Source organism: Engystomops pustulosus, chromosome 4, assembly GCF_040894005.1.
Source record: "Engystomops pustulosus chromosome 4, aEngPut4.maternal, whole genome shotgun sequence".
Classification (NCBI taxonomy): domain Eukaryota; kingdom Metazoa; phylum Chordata; class Amphibia; order Anura; family Leptodactylidae; genus Engystomops; species Engystomops pustulosus.
Window position 1 is genome coordinate 149,704,540 of NC_092414.1, and position 18,183 is coordinate 149,722,722.

Consider the following 18,183-nt stretch of genomic DNA (forward strand, 5'->3'; position numbering starts at 1 on the left):
TGGCCTTTGGTAATATTTATATGTAGCAGTAGGGGGGGGGGGCAGAATCAATTTCACTGACCCTGGCCTCAGGTCTGATTTTAGGCACAATTTGCACATTGTAATAGATGATGTGGAAAATCACCATATACTGCCATACTGCAGTATGACAAAGTGCAAAAATGAAAAAGGGCCTGGTCGTTAAGGGGTTAAAAGTATTCATCCAAAAACAAAACTACAAAAGTTTGTTGTAAGCTAAGATGAATATTGTTTTGTTGTCCAGCACACCACTGCTGTTTATGTACCGTATATACTCGAGTATAAGCCAACCCGAGTATAAGCCGAGACCCCTAATTTTACCACCAAAAACTGAGAAAACCTATTGACTCGAGTATAAGTTGAGGGTGGGAAATGCATTGGTCACAGACCCAGCCAAGTATATAGCCAGCCAGCCCTCTATAATATACAGCTTGCCCCCAGTACTATACAGCCTGCCCCCAGTAGTATACAGCCACCCCAGCCTGCCTCCAGTAGTATACAGCCACCCCAGCCTGCCCCCAGTAGTATACAGCCACCCCAGCCTGCCCCCCAGTAGTATACAGCCTGCCCCCCAGTAGTATACAGCATGCCCCCAGTAGTATACAGCCACCCCAGCCTGCCCCCAGTAGTATACAGCCACCCCAGCCTGCCCCCCAGTAGTATACAGCCTGCCCCCCAGTAGTATACAGCATGCCCCCAGTAGTATACAGCCACCCCAGCCTGCCCCCCAGTAGTATACAGCATGCCCCCAGTAGTATACAGCATCCCCCTTGTCCCCCCAGTAGTATACAGTGTCCCCCCAGTAGTATACAGTCAGCCCAGAGTAAAAAAAAATAAACTTATTTACTCACCCTCCGGTGGCCCCGATGCGCAGCGCTGCTCCCTCGATGTCATCGCGGCTCCTCTTCTGGCTTCCCGGCTCCTCTTCTTGCTTCTGCGTCGTCTTCTGTCTTCCGTCTTCTGTCTTCTTTAACATCGCGTTGGGCGCCGCAACTGTTCTCTCCCGTGCGGCGCCTAGTATGACGCGCCGCTGCTGACGTCATACTAGGCGCCGCACGGGAGAAGAACAATGGTGAGTAAATAAGTTTTTTTTTTTTAGTCCATTTTTAATTATTTTTTGACTCGTGTATAAGCCGAGGGGACGTTTTTCAGCACATTTTTTGTGCTGAAAAACTCGGCTTATACACGAGCATATACGGTACTTCTCATACTTCAAATGCACTAGTGTTCACACATAACCATTTATAATTTTCACGACCGTGGTTGGTCTGTGAATCATGATTACAGTTTGGCACTATGTTTTGCCCAAGTCAGCACATGCTCCATGACTCACAGACTGACCAAATTTACTGATGGCGCAAGTATTTATATATAATATATTCAGTTTAACTTGTTTATAAACATTGTCTACCCATTACCTTAGCCCATATTATCTTCCTATATATCGAATTTGCATAGCTTCAGATAACATTCCATATAATCATAGCACTTTTTCATTTAATAAGGGGCAGTAGAGTTTTTTAAGTTTGGTGAACATGTAGCATAATACCATTTATAAGATGCAGCTGGTTTCTTCCACTAAACAAGGTTGCGCCCACCCAGTGACATTTTATGCTGCATTACCGACTCACTAGGCTCATAGCGATGACTCAGTTTATATTTGCACTTTGAGAAAAGCATCTGCCCCATAACATGGTATCCTAAGGCAGAGCAGAAAGTCAATAAAATACTTAATTAGGTAAATTTATCCCAGGTATCTCATGTATATTCATCAGTATAAAGTTCATCAACCATATTCTTGTTATGTGTCGAAAATGTGTTTTTCTTCAGATGTTGTATCATGCTTGATAAAGAGACCTGAGTAGTCTAGAAAGCTTGAAATTGTTATAAACTATTTTTAGTTAGCCAATAAAAGGTATAAAAAACTGAGATGCACTGACCACGGTTGAAAAAGTATGAACCCAGAGCTCACCACAAACTCTGTGTATGCCTATTGGTAGGTCCTGTAGAAAACTGTAGGCATCAACAGGGCAGTGTTCCCTACAAAGGTAAGTGCTCAGCAACAGAAAAATACAAACGCAAGACAACGTATAGGTAATGTCAAACTAAGATGGCAACAAGGTACAAAATCATAAAGCAAGAGAATGATCAAGACGCAGATAAAAGTCAAAGTAAGTAGAGGCCTTCTAACCCAATAGAGCAGTGATGGCAAACCTTTAAGACACCGAGTGCCCAAACTACAACCAAAACCCACATATTTTTCGCAAAGTGCCAATGCGACAATTTAAGCAGTAACTTATTACTCTCTGCTCTTTCACAGGATTAAATTGTTTAGGCACCTGAGGACATAAATACAGTAGAAAGAAGGAGAAGAAGTTTGGATTATCATTGTAGCTTCCTTTTAGAGTCCTGGGCTGCCTGGGACTGCAAGAGGCCTTGAGTCCTGTCTGGCGAAGTCTGCCCTGGGGTGATGGCAAGAGTGCCCGTATAGAGGGCTCTGAGTGCCACCTCTGGCACCCGTGCCATAGGTTCGCCACCACTGCAATAGAGCAAATATCAAGCACCGAATGAAGACTGAAGACACATTTCAGTATACAGTAAATTGAAACAATTCGCACATGTGATAAATCCTGGGCACAGAGAGAGTGCTAGCTTGTCAATCACAGCATCAAGAAAAGCAAAGCAAGTAGTCACAAGTCCGAAAACACTGCAAAAATAATCAGTTCAAAGAGTTTTTGGAATACCTAGGAGGGGCCACTATTTTTTTATCCACTTCTTTGCAGAGGTGGATTTGTGCATGCTGGAGGAAATGGTGCAATATTAGCACGGGACATGCTGAAGGAAAGGGGACAATAAAATCAGGGGGCATGCTGAATGAAAGGGGGCAATATAATTGAGGAAGCATGTTGCAGGAAAGGGGGCAATGTAAGCAGAAGATGAGCTTGCTGAAGGAAGGGCAATTGTCACGATTCTGTTCTGACACTGCTCATAATACTCCAGCAATTGTATTTCAGTTATACACACACGAGTTTGTAATGTCGATACTTGGATCTTCATATTTCATATGCAAAACATTGACATCTTCACATGCAAAGAATGTTAATCTTTTTAGTATTCAGTATTGCACATTGTCCATGTTTGTAAGCAAAAGTTCATTAATATATTCAAAATATATTAAAAAGTTTCCATAGTCTCACGTGTCTTGGCATTCACTTAGAGTGGTGCATGGAGTCTGCTTCGTTTCAGAGGCGTCGCTCCTTCAGAAGATGCCTGAAGAAGGAGCCACGTCTCCGAAACGTAGCAGACGCCATGCACCACTCTAAGTAAACGCCAAGATAAGTGAGACTATGGGAACTTTTGGTTATAATCATGGACAATGTGCAATACCGAATAGCAAAATAATGAGCATTCTATGCATGTGAAGATGTCAATGTTTTACATATGAAAAATAAAGATCCAAGTATCGTTGCTATAAACTTGTGTGTGTATAAATGAAATACAACTGCAAATAGTGATGGATTTCAAGAATTCCCCAAACACACACTAATGCTTCCCATAGTACAATAAGGGTACTATTTGCATCCTGTACATATTTACTGAATACTCCAGCATTCTACTCCCTCTAGTGGCAAGAATGCAGATGGCTTGCTGTACTCCCTCTTGTGGATGGTTCCTAGCATTACAGATTAATCCTGGAAATTCAGTCACATGATCTTCTCAATAGGATGTTCTATAAAACTACTTCCTGAACTTCAAACTGGTGCCAGCGTATCAGGTCTTTTCTGTGTGCTCCAGCCTTTCCATTTTGTTAGTGTGCTTGATCCTGTGTACCTCTTACCTCAGCCTGATTTTGTCTCTGCAAACTTGTTTTTGACCCTGACTTTGACTTCGTATTGTGTTCTGCTATCTGCACATTTACTCACCCGGTCCCTCGGAGTTCCCGAAAGTGCATTGTCCATCCGGAATGCACTGTGCCGCAATTCACTTAAATCGTGTGCCCGATTTCCTGCATCTGTCGCTTCCCCCCTCAGGTCTGCCGGAGTTCACCATCTTTCTCTCGGTGCATGTAAGTGCTTGCGACACAATTTTTAAGTTAAATTCCGTGGTTTGTCTGAATTTGCAGACAGCCAAGTTTGGCTGTCTGCAAAACAATCTGTAGAAAATTACTACTAGTTTCCGTCAGTGATAGAGCTACACAGTCACAAATGTCTCTCATTGTTCATTAAAGTGTAACTGTAAAGCTATAGTGATTTTACCAAATTATTATATAAGATCCCCCTTTGAAAACAAACAGAACAATGCCTACTTTGTGCTGATCGTCTTTTTCTTTCCAAGTTATGGCATTTTCTGTAATGAAAGTGTTTGACAAAAGTCTTTCTCACCAGAGGTGAAGTGGACGGAGACTAATGTCTGACAGTCTATGCCCTTTGGGCCAGTTAGCTTGCCCACAGATCCCATGATGCCTTGTGTTCTCTCTCAAAGTAATTTAGCATTAAATCCATTTAGTTTCCCAAAAGTAAATCCAATAAATGCTGCACAGTGCACATACTGGACGTATATGGTGACAGCCTGGCAGCTTCCATCACATGGAGGAGCAGGGAACATGTAATAAGTGAAATAAATCATGCAGTTACATGCAGTCTATAGCCTGTGCTGTGTGACCACTAAGGGTTAATAGCTTATCTGGATAAGGTGGGGGAAGAGCAGAGACAGACAGATAAAGTTCTGTAGAATCACAGACTGGGATGGAGGGACTTATAGGGAACAGGAAGGATCTTGTACATCACTATTCTGTGCAGGAGACATCTGCATACACATCCAGCTCTGCTATGTTCACTGTTACATGGCCTCCTCCGCTGTGAGCAGGGAGCAGCACTCTACTTGCCAGACATAAGGGCGTTATTTATCATTGGTTTTCCTGGGCTTTTTGGCATTAAAAAAATAGAGTCAAAGTAGTAAAATTGAGGGTTTTTGAGACTTTTCACTGCTAAAAAGTCTTACAGGACTACATACACATCTTCATTAATAAGGTGTAAACATAGAACTACTGCTTGTGCAACACTGTGCACAAATGCAACTCAAAATACATTTGGCTTTTTACCATCATTAATAATGATGTGTTTTGGATTGTGTTGCCTGCTACATTTGCAATGCATTTCAAAACACAATGAAAATGTATTGTGTGAATGTGGCCTAAAAATGTACAGGTAATGTTTCCATGTTGTAGAAGGTTCCCACCTCACAATCTATTTCACTGTCGGGCCCTAAACCCCCTGTCTGATCCCAGTTAAAGGACATCATAGGAAACCCTCTTAGTAGATGTTCATCCAATACCTTTATCCGACACCCTGTAACTGTATTTGCATATTTCCTTAGGTCCTTAGCCATTGATTTTTACAGCTGAAAGATGACTTTTGTGATGAAAGTGATTTTCTCAGAGGAATTACAGATAATTGCATCAATTGTGATGTTGCACTGGTCACATGTATAATGACTCTTTTTTACTGTGTTATTCAAACAAGGCAGATAATATGGAGATGCATGAGTATTGGGAAGCAGGATCAGCATATAGACTCAGCATGAGGGTAAAGGCTCTGGATCAGGATACAGGGTCTGCAACGTGCCACATGTTCAGAAACAGGTTCTAGATCAGATTGGCGTTCAGGATCAGGAAAGATACAAGGTGTGTACACAATGGCATATATGTGCAGGTATACGGGATGTAAACAAGGGTCCCATGTTTGTATACCATCAGTCATCTAAGGGTGAGCTTCATCTAAGGGTGGCTGCCCGGGAAGCAAAAACAAGCAGGGAAAGGACCTGCTCTCTCATTTGCGTCTCGGGCAGTCGATTCATGCACAGAGTTTATAGAAACAAATGTGGACGTTGGTAGCTGTAGAAAATATGGTTAGAAGACGTCCTCATTTCCTCATTGCAAGCAAAACCCATGCAGGGAGTTAAAGAAAATTGTAAATATGTTTACATATTATGGAGGATACAAGATAAAAATGTAAATATTTTAAAAATCAAAGTTCCTGATCTGGGACTTAGTATAACCCCTATAAATAATTTTGCAATACTTAGAAAATATTTTTATGCACTGAACCTAATAATAGCATAGGATGCCCTGTGCTCCATCTAGTACTGGATTCAGGATTGCAAGATGCTGTCTTTTAAATTTCTAGAAAGCAGAGCTCCAATTAATGCAAAGAATGTTAGAGCTTAAGTAAAAGACATTTATATGTGAATTGTTTCTCAAATTCTGTAATGTAATAAAGGAAAACAGCCACCAGCATAGGTGTTTTTTCTTATTTTTGGTGGTATTTAATATTTATTTTTTAACTACATCCAGTACACAACACTCAAACAGTAAGTTAACACTAATAATAATTTCTACTCCCAGCAAGTTTCGAGTATAGATAGGTAGATGCAGCTTCTTTTTCAGGGAAATATCAATCATGGCCTGACAACAGGAAGTACTTGCCATAATAGTGGAGTAAAGTGCTCCCCTGGTAACAAAGGCAAATGAAAAGGCAACTCACTCAGGGGATCGTCTTCAGAGAGTAGTCAGTCATTTTTGACAGAGAGCCATCTGGGAGAATACTATCCCATGTCCACATCTACCTCTCACTGGAATAATTATTGGTTTCTAATGATTTTGTAACTTTAAATATAATTTCAAAACACAATATAATTTCTTCAGTTATCATCTGCTTCGAGATTTTCTTTTTTTTCCAGTAAAAAAAAGCGCAACTTTCCTTTTTCCAAGTAGAATACAAAATGAAAGCTTCACAGTGATCAATTGCTATGACCAACAAAGACAATGGGGCAGATTTACTTACCTGTCCCTGTGTGATTCTTGAGGTGCGTTCCCCGACTCCAATGCACAGCTGCTGCGTTTCGCTACGAGCGCGGGCCCGATATCCTGCATGTGTCACTTCCCCATTCAGGTCCGCCGGAGTTCACCTTTTCTTCCCGGTGCATGTAAGTGTGTGATCTTGCGACACAAATTCAGAGTTAAATCCAGCGGTTTGTCCAAATCCGGTTTGTCCGACGGCCCTCCCGCCGATTTGTCACATGAAAGCCGGCGAAGATGCACCAAAATCCCATCGCATGTGACAACATCCCCGAAAAGTTGAAAAACCCTATGAAAATGCGGCCGTGGGACCCTTAGAAAATAAGCCCCAATATTTCTTAAAGATAATTTCATAAATCTATATAAAACCTGTAACAATATACCATATCAAATGATATGTGCCAGCATCATAAGAATAAAGTATATACAATTTCATACATCTGCCCAATAACAAAAAAAAACCCAAAAGTAAACTGATAATTGGAAGTGGTAGAAAACCATAAAAACATTTATTTGTTTATTGGTTTCCAAATCCAAGTAAAAACATCCTTGTGTGTAACCTTTATAGGAGACTAAAAGTTTTTTCTTTGTTGTTTTAGAGAATACAGGCGGTCCCCTACTTAAGGACACCCGACTTACAGACAACCCATAGTTACAGACGGACCCCTCTGCCCACTGTGACCACTGGTAAAGCTCTCTGGATGCTTTACTATAGTCCCAGACTGCAATGATCAGCTGTAAGGTGTCTGAAATGAAGCTTTATTGATAATCCTTGGCCCAATTAAAGCAAAAATTTTGAAACTCCAATTGTCAGTGGGGCAAAAGAAAAAAAATTCCCTAGAACTTCAATTATAAAATATACAGTTTCGACTTACATACAAATTCAACTTAAGAACAAACCTCCGGACCCTATCTTGTATGTAACCCGGGGACTGCCTGTATTCCGTTTTTAACATTAAGTAAATTAGTTTCCCAGTGCCCCTAGGGGCATGGTTTTGCCTGCTGGTGCCCACATTTTTTCTTTTTTCAAGAGTTTGCTGAGAAACAGGAAAGTTCTTTCTGTAAAGCTTATAAAGCCTCTCACACATTGTTGTTTTAATTGCTGAGTGATATGGCAGCTGGTAAATTTTCTACAATAGAATTCAGGGTAAGACTAAATTCATAGCTGCATTATCGCTTCAACAATCAGTTTCCAGAGAGAAAGCTGGCAGAACAAAATCCATAGTTTCATATGATATAAGATTAATTAAAGGCTGGAATCAGGTGTTGCTAACCCTATAGGCATTGGTTAGGTGCATTTGGTGCAGTCATCAGCTGTGTACAGCACCGGCATAAACCTGCTGGCAAGACACAACTGACATATGTAATTATACCATTACAACATGCATTAGACAGCCTGTTGTAGAACACTAGTACATCTACCTATAAATGCCATGGATAACAATTGCATTATATTATATGCTTAGTTGAATGACTGAATATACAAGTCCTTTAGGGAGGACTACAGATCTAATAAAAAAAAAGTTTTTAAAAGATTTTAAAAAATTATAACTAAAAAAACCACAATTGTTATCGCACTAATAATAATGCACGCACTTATGAAATACAAAGATATAAATCCAGTAAAAAGAGGAACAGAATAAAACAATGCCCAAAACTTTTTTTTTAAACTTTTTGATCCTTTTAAGTAGCAGTTCAATGTATTAAGGTGAAATCCACACATTGAAAAGGTCATCATTACCAAGCACAAAAGCAAACCCACAACAATATGGATTTAAAATAAAAAAAAAAAAAAAAGATGTTGCATTCAAAGACCAGACCTCAACCTAATACAAATGATGTAAAGAAACCTTAAAGGGAACCAGCCATCTGAAAAATGCAGTGCAGGTCTCCCAGCTTAAATTTGCTTCCTTCCGCCAGTATATGACTTCCCTGCCGTCTAAATTGGCATGACCATTGCCACTTGGCATCACCTATTGCAGGTTTGTGAAATGTTAAGAAGATCTGCAGTTTCCCGCTCATTGCTAAATACACCATGCAGTGAGAAGGACAGCTTTCTGGTAAGGACAATTGAAATCTGAGGAGACACTAAGCCAATGGTGGCGAACCTATGGCACAGGTGCCAGAGGTTGTACTCAGAGCCCTCTCTGTGGGCACCCAGGCCATCGCCCTAAAACAGAGGTCGCAAGATAGGGCTCAAAGAATCTTCCTGCAGTCCCCGGGAACTTAAAGGGGTTCTCCTGTAGTGGCAAGTTTGGCCCTTTCTCTGTCAGCTCCATAGAGATTTACAGAGCAGCCTACGTATGCGCGACCGGCTGCTCCATTCAACTCAGGGCGCAACAGGGGTACATCATATCTAACTTAGGGGCCTAACTTGCTATGACAGGAGAACCCCTGTTCAGAGAGACCCTAAAGGGATGCTATAATGGCAGTCTGAATTTGCCCTCTTCCTTTCAAATGTATTGAAAGTAAGCAGCTCCTTACGTTACCCCAGATGTAGTAGTGTTACACTGCTAGTTTTATTGGAACCTCCTGATAAAACTATTGAACACTGCATTGCCATACTCTGAGAACAGCGGTCCGGTGTATTCATGAAGCGGTGGACCACCCCTTCATGAATACGTCGGACCGCTGTGAGCTCAGTCCAGCGTTCTGAGGCTATGGCGCTGCAGTGTTCGCTAGCTTTATCCAAAGGTCCTGATAAAGCGAGCAGTTTAACATTGTTAATAATGGGGTAGTGCTAGGAGCTGCTTACGTTAGTAAGCATGTAGTAGAGAGTTTTTTAGGGTGACAGGTTCCCTTTAAATTGCTGTGTTGGCACTTTGCGATAAAGAAGTGGGTTTTGGTTGAAGTTTGCAGACTCAAAAAGGTTTGCCATCACTGTGCTGAGCTGTCAAAAACACGGCCAGGTCCAGTGACATTTTAAAGCATGGCAGAAATAAGTATTCCAGTGTATGTACATTAAAGGGGTGTTCTCGTCTGGGCACTCACATTCAGTTTCATTGATCTGCCATATATATACATTTCTTCAATTAATTGTTATTTAAAAAAATTTACCCGTGTGAAGATAATTTCTCATAAATGTAGTGATATGGTCCCTTAGAAACAAAAATGTGTCCCTAGATACGGCCACCTCTGCTGCAGTGATTGCACAAATAAACAATATTATATATATTCTATATGACATGTCCGGGAGTTACTGCAGGTCCCACAGCCGTCCTGTGGTAATGAACGCTGAATCCATGTGGTCAGGCAGGGCTCTATAGCGCATGTCTGGCCACCACTGCCAGAGTGTGTGGTGGTCGTAACCGAGGAAGCTATCTCGTTTCTAAGGGACAACATGGCTACATTTATGAGAAATTATCTTGACACAGGAACATCCAATTGAAGAAATGTTTATATATGGCAGATTAATGAAACTGAATGTGAATGCCCAGATGAGAATACCCCTTTAAGTATAACACTGTTTCTGGGCATTCTGTGTATTTTAGTCTTCAGCTTTTGCATCTGCAGTCTTCACAATACGTAAAGCTGTTGGGTGGAAACCTGGCTGCTGTGATTCTCTCTTTCCCCACCATCTGACAGCGTTTATGTAATCTGACACCTCATTAGGACTCTACACCAGAATTCATCAGAGATTTCAGAGTGAAAGCCAGACTGGAAAAGAGTGATAAGACCTGAAACAAGTAGAGTGGAGACACCAGGAGTTGGAGCACAGTGCTAATCTGGGCATTTAATATCCAGCAAGGGATTGAGGAAGATATGTTATATATATATATATATCAATATTTTATTGACCCTGTGACAATGGAAAACCCCTTTAAGTTTTTGTACTGTGTTTTCCTTCAGATATTTAAATAACAATGTTCAGCATTAGGATTTCACACGAGGGGGTTTCTTCAGAAAACACTAAATGCCAAATGGATTAAAAAGTAAGAAATTGGGACTTATTTAAACAGTGTTAAATATATTCATTGAAACAGAGGCTTCAGAGGTGATAAATAAATGTACTGAGGATTGGAGTGGATGGGAAAAGAGGTGAGAGTGATGTCTGGTACAGCGTTAGCTCCAGTACATTTTGTGCATAAATAATGCCGATGGGAAATCTTTCTTTGTTCTGTGTTACATAACATTTATTTTGTGTTATACCAAACCATTTTTATGTGTTAATTATACCAATATTACACTTCTGTCTTTTCTGGCCGAAAAAAACACTTTTTTCATTACACCGCACATAGGCCCACAATTATTAAAGTGTTTGCACCAGTTTTCTGTCTGACTTTGTACTGAAAAGAACATGCAAACTGCTCGCACATGTATTTATAAAGTGTTTGCACCAGTTTAATGTCGTGTCTGCACTGTGTCTGCCACGGCACATCTCACCATATTTATTACTGCAGTTCGACAGAATTGTGTTGCACGTTCTATGTTAAAGGTGCACCAAAAAAAAGTTGGTTTACACTTCCCGAGCAGTGGGGGGGGCAACAGATTAATGAAGACCTCCTGCCAATATTCAATAATCTGCCTCACTCTGCACATTGGTAAGGCAGACTACACATTTTGATAAGTGTGGACCATAGTTTGCAGATTCCATTTATTAGACAAACTGTCTAGAACCATCTGAATCAGTTAAATGTCATAAATGTGCGTCATGTTTTGAGCCCAAATCTGTCAAAGAATAATGCTATGAAGTTATTTATCATGCATTGAAATATGATAATGTTGTAACCCCTCCTGTGCAGCCCAATACATCAAGAGGCTCCGGTGACTGGCAGTGCAATGTTCATTTCTACGCCAGGTCCTTTAAAGGTTTGCATGCTGTAGCTTGTGCATATTCCTGCCCCGCGCTTCCCCTTTCATGCCCTTCACAGGAGCTGGTGTAGAAGGGGAAATAATCGCCATGGATGACCAGGTATCTGCGCTTATTTCAGTGCTTCTACAACAGCTTTCTGGCATAGAATCCATGATAAATAACTCCCTTTGTTCTCATATATTTCTTGGAATAACCATTCTGAGAAACATCCAAATACATATGCCAACCTAATCATATGATATGATTTTTGGCATGTTTTTTACTACTATAAAATAAAGCAAGTGGGCTGATTTAGCCAGATCTCCAAAATATAAGATACCTCTGGTCCTTGTGTGTGCTATTTCAATCTACCTGTGTGCAGTGCATAACACTTTTGGAGGTCCCAGCAAGATATCCATCATCTGAAGTAAACTAGAGAGGAGTGCCCTCCAGTCAAGGAACGCAAATCCTAGGTAAGTGAGCCATTGTCTCATTGCATTCCTATGTTCCTATGTTAAAGGGTGTTTTTTTGTCAGTCCAGGAATCAGTATCTTAGATATATTGAAAAAAATCTTCATATGGGCACCATGTTGCATTTCATTGTAGGACAATGTTCAGCAGCTTTTCATGGTATATTTTTGCCAGATCTGCTTCCATCGAATAATAGGGAGCAGTCTCCATTTATAAATAGATGGTCATTTCTAATTTTACAGTTAATATATAGAGATGATCTTTATTAAAAAAAAAAGTTGAGTTGCCACTGATGTGCATTATGGGATCTATTGTGTCTCTAACTGGCAATGTAGATCAATGAACTCTCAGGCTCTACCATATTTCTTTGACATTCTGTTCTCTGTCTTGTCATGTTTGTTTCCAATGGCAACCGGCAGCACTAGGATGATATTCTGTCTGCAATAACCATACGTATAACTAAATATTACAATGTATGTAGAAATACTTTTTATATTCACTGTGAAAATATGTTCAAATGTGGCTAAACCCTTTAAGAATCAATTTTGGGTTAATTTCAAGCAGCACCTTTTTAGTAAGAAGTTGTTCTATTTCCATATAGTTGACCCTTTGACTGGTAATTTTATTAATTTGCTACCATTTCTTCGAACATTGTCTTGGGTCAGCAAAATGACATTTCTACACCATAAAATAAAAACAAAAGCCTGTAGAAAGAAAGGAACAATTTTCTAGCTCACTGAATGTACTCTTTGCAGCATTATTCTCCTCCACAGTGAACCTTTTATTGCTTTGTTTACCAACTGCTGCCATGGTTAGTGAGCAGATCAGTCTGAACACGTCTTACTGATGCCTCTGTTTCCACTAATGTTTATCTTCCAATTTAAGTAGCAAACAGCCAGACAAACAGAGCAATACAATTCCTCCGAGATCTGATTGTACCAATTCTCTAGAACATATGCAGTCTCTGAGTCAGCAATCCGATGATTCAACAGTTACAGTGGAAAACCAACAACTGTTTATTTCTCTGAGTATAATTTTGGAGATGGATGTCCAGAAGGGATTTGCTGTCCTAGATCTATCAGAAAACATATTTATGTTAGACTTCTGCGTTAAGTTAAACACGAAAGAAAACCTATTACCCAGTACCTTTCTCTTGACCTAACTTCATCATAATTACCCAAGTCTTTCATTTTACAATAATTTAAAGATTATAACTAATCTCCTGAAATCAATGATTTGCCGAGATTCTGACTTTCATTCACTGAACTGTGCTCATCAGCAGCTTGAGGAGAATGTCTGTTACATGTCTCTCCCCAAGTCAGAAAATGGGAAAGATTAATTTACGCTAGTGGCTTGTGCATACATTATGTGTTACTTGAAATGCCTAGAGCATATGTGAGGTTATCTCTGGGTACAGTGAGGTTATTTGTTATGACTGCTCCAACCTATGCCTGCTTATTTATAGCAGAGCAAATTGTAAAGTAGAATTTTTCTGTCATAAAACAGCAATTCACATTTACAGTATGAGAGGCACAGTTTCTAAATATGCAGTGGAAATCCCAGTACCAATATGTTGATCAGTTATTTGGGGAAATAAATTGAAGGGAACGTGTCATAATGATGCAACCAACCAGTCATTAAGATCGGTGACAGGAGCACAATGATGTCCTATATTCTTGGAGATTCAACCTGTGCTGTTCTGGCTTCAGTGGTACCCGACTGGACTAGCACATTATCATAAACTACCTTCAGCTGCTTCCGCCCAGCTTCCAAAGATACTGTATACCAGGACTATGGGACATGGGAATGACCACTTGCCACCACAATGTCACTCAGAGCGGAAAGAAGGTTATGGTGGGCATCAATGTGGTGATGTTGGGGCACTACACAGAAGGGGACATCTACGAGACACTTGTGATAGTACTGTAACAGGAGAGTGATAAAAAATTGTTTTCATTGGTCATGCAATTACATCAACCAAGCTTTCTGGAAGAAAAAATAATTTTCCAGAATCAAACCTGCTGATACTTTCCCTTCAATTAAAGTTCTTTTTGGCATATCCACTTCTATTGCCATTTTAGCATACTTAACTTTAAAAGTGAAGTGTGGCACTAATGATGAGTTATAACTAGTGCATTGATGGACTACAAGGTCATATACTGTAAAGAATGAATGCCAAAGATATGACATGGATGCATTGATACTTCAACAAGAGAAAGAAGACAAGAGTTAACACCAATGACAGGTCATAATATAGGCAGATTGATACCACACCAGCTCACCATCTTACGTGGGGGGCACTCTGCTGGACACTCTCTTAATGGGGGCACTCTGCTGGACACTCTATAAATGGGGAATTTTTTTCCAGCTGTATATTAAATACTGTCACTAGGAAGGACCATTAGTTGTGTAGAAAACAAGCTCTTATACAGCTCCTTACACATAAAAATGAAATGTTGTGTATTATTGAGTGTGGTTTTAAGGGGTTAAAACATTTCTCATATATGGCTCCAGTGGGTACAAAAATAACAACTCTCCCTATCTTGTGCTTTCATTGATGTCATGGGGTGCAGCTGCAGTAATGATGAGTGGTGCTTATTTCGGATGGACCCTTTAAAAAATGTTATGGTTGTTTGTTAGTGTAACTGCTATACAGGCAGTCCCCGGGTTACATACAAGATAGGGACTGTAGGTTTGTTCTTAAGTTGAATTTGTATGTAAGTCGGAACTGTATATTTTATCATTGTAATCCCAGCCAGAACATTTTTGGTCTCTGTGACAATTGGATTTTAAAAATGTTGGGTTGTCATAAGAACCAGGATTAACACTAAAGCTTCATTACAGACACATTTGATAACTGTTACAGCTGTTTATTGCAGTCTAGGGCTAAAGTACAGTAAATTACTAATATCCAGTGGTCCGTTTGTAACTATGGGTCGTATGTAAGTCGAGTGTTCTTAAGTAGGGGACCGCCTGTATTTGGTTATACTTTTACAGCTCAGGCAGTCATCTCTTACACAGGGCTCAGTAAACCTCAGCTGTGTGTATGAACTCATAGAAATACATGGGGCACACAAACAACATTTATGTACATGTGGCCTTATGTACATGTGTCTGGTTGTACATTTTTTTTTCTGCAATATTCCTGAGGGCTGGGTATGGTGGCATTGCCATGGTGCTAAAATGTATTGGGGAGGCACCATGTTCTTGTCCATCTAGGGTCCTTGGCCGCTGTAACCATGGACTGTTATGCTATAAAGAATTTAACCTCGGCATCTCAAAGTCCAAAAAAAATTTAATTAACTGTACATAAAATAGTTACCCACTGTATATAACTTGGAGGACTGTTTGTAAATGACTTGATTCGGCAGACTCTACCGGTGGAGACAGTGAATCATTGGGTACTCTCTATGAATTAGCCACCCACTGTATATAATTGGGAGGGATTGCTGTATATAAAAGTATTAATTACCGTATTTTTCGGACTATAAGGCGCACAAAAAATCCTTTGATTTTCTTAGAAATCAAAGGTGCGCCTTATAGTCCATTGCGCCTTATATATGAACCGTACTTACAGACAACAGCTGCGTTGAACTGTGCACAGGTCTGCCACCTGCTGGTCATTCACCCTTATAGTAATGTGCGCCTTATAATCTGGTGCGCTTTATATATGAAACTATATGTTTTAGCAGGCATTTATTGATGGTGCACCTTATAATCTGAAAAATACGGTAAGTGTCATGTATATGAATAAATAGATTATAGTAAATTATGCAGTGGCGAGAGTTGCAAAGTGATCCACAATATTCCACAATAATTTTTCTACAATTAGAAAATGCCACTTCAAATTCTAGTAGTATGCTAAAAAAATCCTTGTAATTCATCACATTTTGACAAGTATATGGAGTACAAACACTAAAAAATATTGTATGTGAACGTGCCCTACGGCCATGGAAAATTTTTGTTAAGTATAACTCATTGGAAATTGTTTTCCTTAAAAAAAGCAATAGCTTTGCAGGGTCAATAAAATCAATTTTCACTCCTTTACCCTGCAAATTCTCTTGATTGCTAATGAGGGAAAGAAAATTACTGAGGCCCTTTACCTATACAGTGTAAGAATACTGCCAAACCAATCCACGTATTGTCGAAGCATTTGATTGTAATATACAACAGGGAAGATGTATAGAGGAGGTTGACTGCAGTCACTGAATATGCATGATATATTCCAGATATTATATTTTTTTATAAATAACCTAGAAAAAACTGTTAATATGAATACATAACTGTGCTAATTTGTGATGTACTAATTGGCAAGTAACAATGCTTTTCTATGTCACAAGTTAAATGCTTAACACATGCTGCAGACATTATACAAATTGTGTATGCATTTTAAATGCCAGTGTCTTCCGATAAGAAATGCTTGATGTGTCCACCATCTGGTAATTATCCCTATGGAAAAGTGCTGTGTTTCAGAAACTGAGGAAGAGGCAGATGTGCTATGGCACTTATCGTTACCAACCCATCGACAGTAAGTAATAATATCATTTAATTACTGTCTTAGAAATAAGCATGTGAAGGAGTGCCATTCCTTTATTTCTAGTGATGTTGATGATCGTATAACCATATCAATGGGTTGATACTTGTCACGGGCACCCCCGCGATCCATATCGCGGGTGCACCCGTGCCTCCCTCCGCTGCCCCGGTCCCGCTCCGGTGCACTCACCTCTCCTGGCTCCCGCTCCCGTCCGGACTAGGTCTCGCGCGCGGCCCCGCTCCCTAGGGCGCGCGCGCGGCACTGTCTCAAGATTTAAAGGACCAGCGCACAGGTGATTAGTATTGGTCATTTCCTGTTTTGTATATTACCCTTTGTTTCCCATCATTCCCTGTCAGATCTTTGTGCCTCTTAGCCTTAGAGAAAGCTTCCTAGCGAGTATTGCTGTGTTCCTGAGTATTCCTGTATTCCTGCGTTCCAGTGTATTCCTGTGTGTTCCCGTTCCTGAGTCCTGTGTTGCCGTGCTGCCTGTGTTCCCGTTCCCTCCTGCCTGGACCTCCTGTTGCTGACCCCGGACTTGAACCTGACGTTGCATCTCTGCCGCCTGCCCTGACCCTGTGCCTGGACCCGACTACGAGTTTGTCATCCGCTAAGGTACCTCGACCTCGGCTGCCACCGTGGGCTAGTCACACCTGGGAACGACCTAGTGGTATCCTGCCGCAGCAAGTCCAACCCGCTTTGCGGCGGGCTCTGGTGAAAACCAGGTGCCGCTAGGCTCCGGTTCCGGGTGTTGGCTAGTTACATCTCCCGCGGTGGTCCAGAGGATCCACTGATCCTAACAATACTTAAAGGGGTATTCACATAGAATTTCATTAATCTGCCATATATGTGCCATATATACATTTCTTCAATTACATACTATTTAAAAAAAATTACCTGTGTGAAAATAATTTCTTAAATATTGTTATATGGTCCCTTAGAAACAAGACTGTGTGCTTGGATACAGCCACCTCTGCTGGAGGGATTGCACTAAGAAACAACAGGTTTTTGTATATGAAATGTCCGGGAGTTACTGCATGTCTCCTGTGGTAATGAACCCTGAATCCATGTGGTCAGGCAGGGCTCAATACAACATGTCTGGCCACCGCTGCCAAAATGTAAAGTGGTCGTATCCTAGGAGGCTATCTCGTTTCTAAGGCACTACATCACTACATTTCTGAGAAATTATCTTCACACAGGAACTTTTTTTTAAATAACATTCAATTGAAGAAATGTTTATATATGACAAATACATTAAATTAAATGTGAATGCCCGTTTAAGCTGTGAAACTAATGCATGGTTAGGTGCAAAAACTCACCTCCAACCAATTTCATGCAAGTACAGTCATTATTTTATTTGTATTTAACTGTATGTTTATTGGAAAAAAATGGTTATATAAAAGCAAAACTACTAATAAGTAGAAAAAGAGATACAAAAAATTCAACATGGAACAGTTGCAGACTATCCACCAGGAGGTATGATGCTGTGACCAATAGCAGTCCCATAGTTCCCAG

The 18,183-nt window shown here is 40.3% G+C and overlaps 2 protein-coding genes across 14 annotated transcripts in view; one reads left to right on the forward strand and one right to left on the reverse strand.

Annotated features, from left to right (window-relative positions):
* The window catches only part of TJP1 (tight junction protein 1), a 349,705-nt gene that overhangs the window by 284,076 nt on the left and 47,446 nt on the right, over positions 1-18,183 (reverse strand). The gene's annotated exons all lie outside the window — the stretch shown is intronic.
* The window catches only part of LOC140127403 (threonine--tRNA ligase 2, cytoplasmic-like), a 140,674-nt gene that overhangs the window by 38,683 nt on the left and 83,808 nt on the right, over positions 1-18,183 (forward strand). For 2 of the 4 annotated variants that reach the window (XM_072148062.1, XM_072148067.1), the window contains exon 2: positions 17,111-17,283. In XM_072148062.1, the coding sequence (XP_072004163.1) occupies positions 17,111-17,283 (173 nt within the window). Of the gene's footprint in view, positions 1-3,754; positions 4,085-16,613; positions 16,666-17,110; positions 17,284-18,183 lie in introns of those variants that run through there. The other 2 variants (XM_072148066.1, XM_072148065.1) reach the window with 2 other exon arrangements.